We start from the raw sequence: 1,991 nt of genomic DNA, 5'->3' as shown, positions 1-1,991 counted from the left end.
TATATATATGTATACATATATATATGTATATATATATATGTATACATATATATATGTATATATATATATATGTATACATATATATATGTATATATATATATATATGCAACAATTTGTAAATATCAACTTTTACTTAGATATATGTTATTTTCTTACACTTTTATATCAAACTTTACTACCTTTACTTAGATATATTTTATTTTGTTACATTTTTTTAAATATTTTAGTATTAGAACATGTTTAATAAAAAGTAAAGCTATAAATTAAAATTTGTTTAGGTAATTGCTAACCAATAAAATAAGTGATAATAAAAGAAATATTTTAACAGTGAAATAAAATTTATATAAATTTCTCCAAGTTTAATTGTATAACTCTAGCATAATATATTTTATTAATGGAAAATTGCAGATCCCCAAATAGATTATGACAGCAAACCCTAGAATTTCTCATGAACATAAGCATAAAATCCTAAGCTAATCAACCCAAAAGAAGTCTGCAATTGGGACAAGACCGATTGTCTTTTAACCATTCGTTAATACATTTTTCATGAAAAACATGCCAGCTGCAGGAAACCCTACCCACCATGGATCCCTCCACCATGTCTTCCAAGCAGACGCTGCATACATTCCCTTCCTCCTGCACCTCTTCCATCCTCATCGTTGGAGTCGGTCTCATACCCGGTATCACTCTGCCAGTCAAAACCACAAATCCCTCAACTGGGAGCACCATTCGTTCTTCTTCCTGCGCCTCAAACGTCCTCAACATCTCAGATCCGCACTGTATCAGACGCAAAAACGTCTGAGTCACAGAATCTTGAGGCATACCTGCCTCTCCCATGAATACCCAAGCTGGAACCCATGCCGTTGCGTTCCGTTGTGTGCCCCCCTCGTAGTAACATGGAGCAAACAACTCCAACACATGTCTTCTAGGATGCAAATACGACTGATGGTAGTGAAACATCACCACCAACTTCAAGTAAAACTGGGGGCCGGAGTTGGGTTGGAAAGTCTCCTCCGGAACAATTGCCTCATTGGCCTCCCGAATTACGGACTGGAAACTGTATTGTACCATTTTTTATGCAGAATTAAGAAATCATGTGAGAGTAGAGATGACATCTTATAGGCGGTGTATCAGATTATCGTAATATCATTTGCAATATAAGGATGTTTATTACTATTAGTTGTTTGGTTATCATTTCTTTATTTTTTTTCTGGTAAAACATATGTGAGAATGTATGTTAATACTAATTTCACTTTGTGGCGGAATCTTAACTTTTTAGTATTAATTGTGTGGTTATCTTCTCTTATCCAATAGAAATAGGGATCAAGTTGTGTTTTCTTAAGAAAATCAGATTTTACATACAAGAAGTTAGAAAATATTTTATGACGGGGTTAGTGAACCCTCTTGACCCTTGGTTGGGCCGTTACTTTAGAAAATAATTGTGTTATATTAAGATGAGAAAACAATGTTTTACATGGTTAAAGAGATTGTATCTAGAAAAAAAAAGATTATATGTAAGCCGTATGCTTGAGATAGTAATAGATTTCGGTTTGTAGAAATGGAGTCGAGTTCTATTAAGTTAACTATCATAACCAGTGGTGAAGCTTGAAATTTCCGACGGGGGTCGAAAACATATATACCCAAAACTTTCTATAGAACCAGGTGTCGAAAACGTATATACCCAAAAATTTCTATATGAAAACCACATATATTACACTACTAAGGGAAAAGGTCGGGCGCCAGTGGCGGACCCAGAAATTATTTGCTGGGGGTGCGGATGAGGTGTTCAACCATATTTTCAAGGGGTGCGGTCGGGTTTTTTGCCTAAAATATACACTAATTTTTTTTTTCAAGGGGTGCGGCCGCCCACCCTGACCACTATGTAGGTCCGCCCATGTCGGGCGCCCCCCCCCCCCCCCCCCCCCCCCGGCCCCTTCTAACCTGCGCCAATGATAATAACCAAGGTCGTTTAGTAAGAGATCAGGTTCGGT

At 36.6% G+C, this 1,991-nt stretch overlaps 1 protein-coding gene across 1 annotated transcript; it reads right to left on the bottom strand.

Annotated features, from left to right (window-relative positions):
* Positions 1-477: 477 nt before the first annotated feature.
* Positions 478-1,071, bottom strand: LOC110894120. Its single transcript, XM_022141301.1, has one exon. The coding sequence runs from the start codon at positions 1,069-1,071 to the stop codon at positions 478-480; it is 594 nt and encodes a 197-aa protein (XP_021996993.1).
* Positions 1,072-1,991: the final 920 nt, after the last annotated feature.

Source organism: Helianthus annuus, chromosome 2, assembly GCF_002127325.2.
Source record: "Helianthus annuus cultivar XRQ/B chromosome 2, HanXRQr2.0-SUNRISE, whole genome shotgun sequence".
NCBI lineage: Eukaryota > Viridiplantae > Streptophyta > Magnoliopsida > Asterales > Asteraceae > Helianthus > Helianthus annuus.
This window is presented reverse-complemented; position numbering and strand designations above follow the sequence as displayed.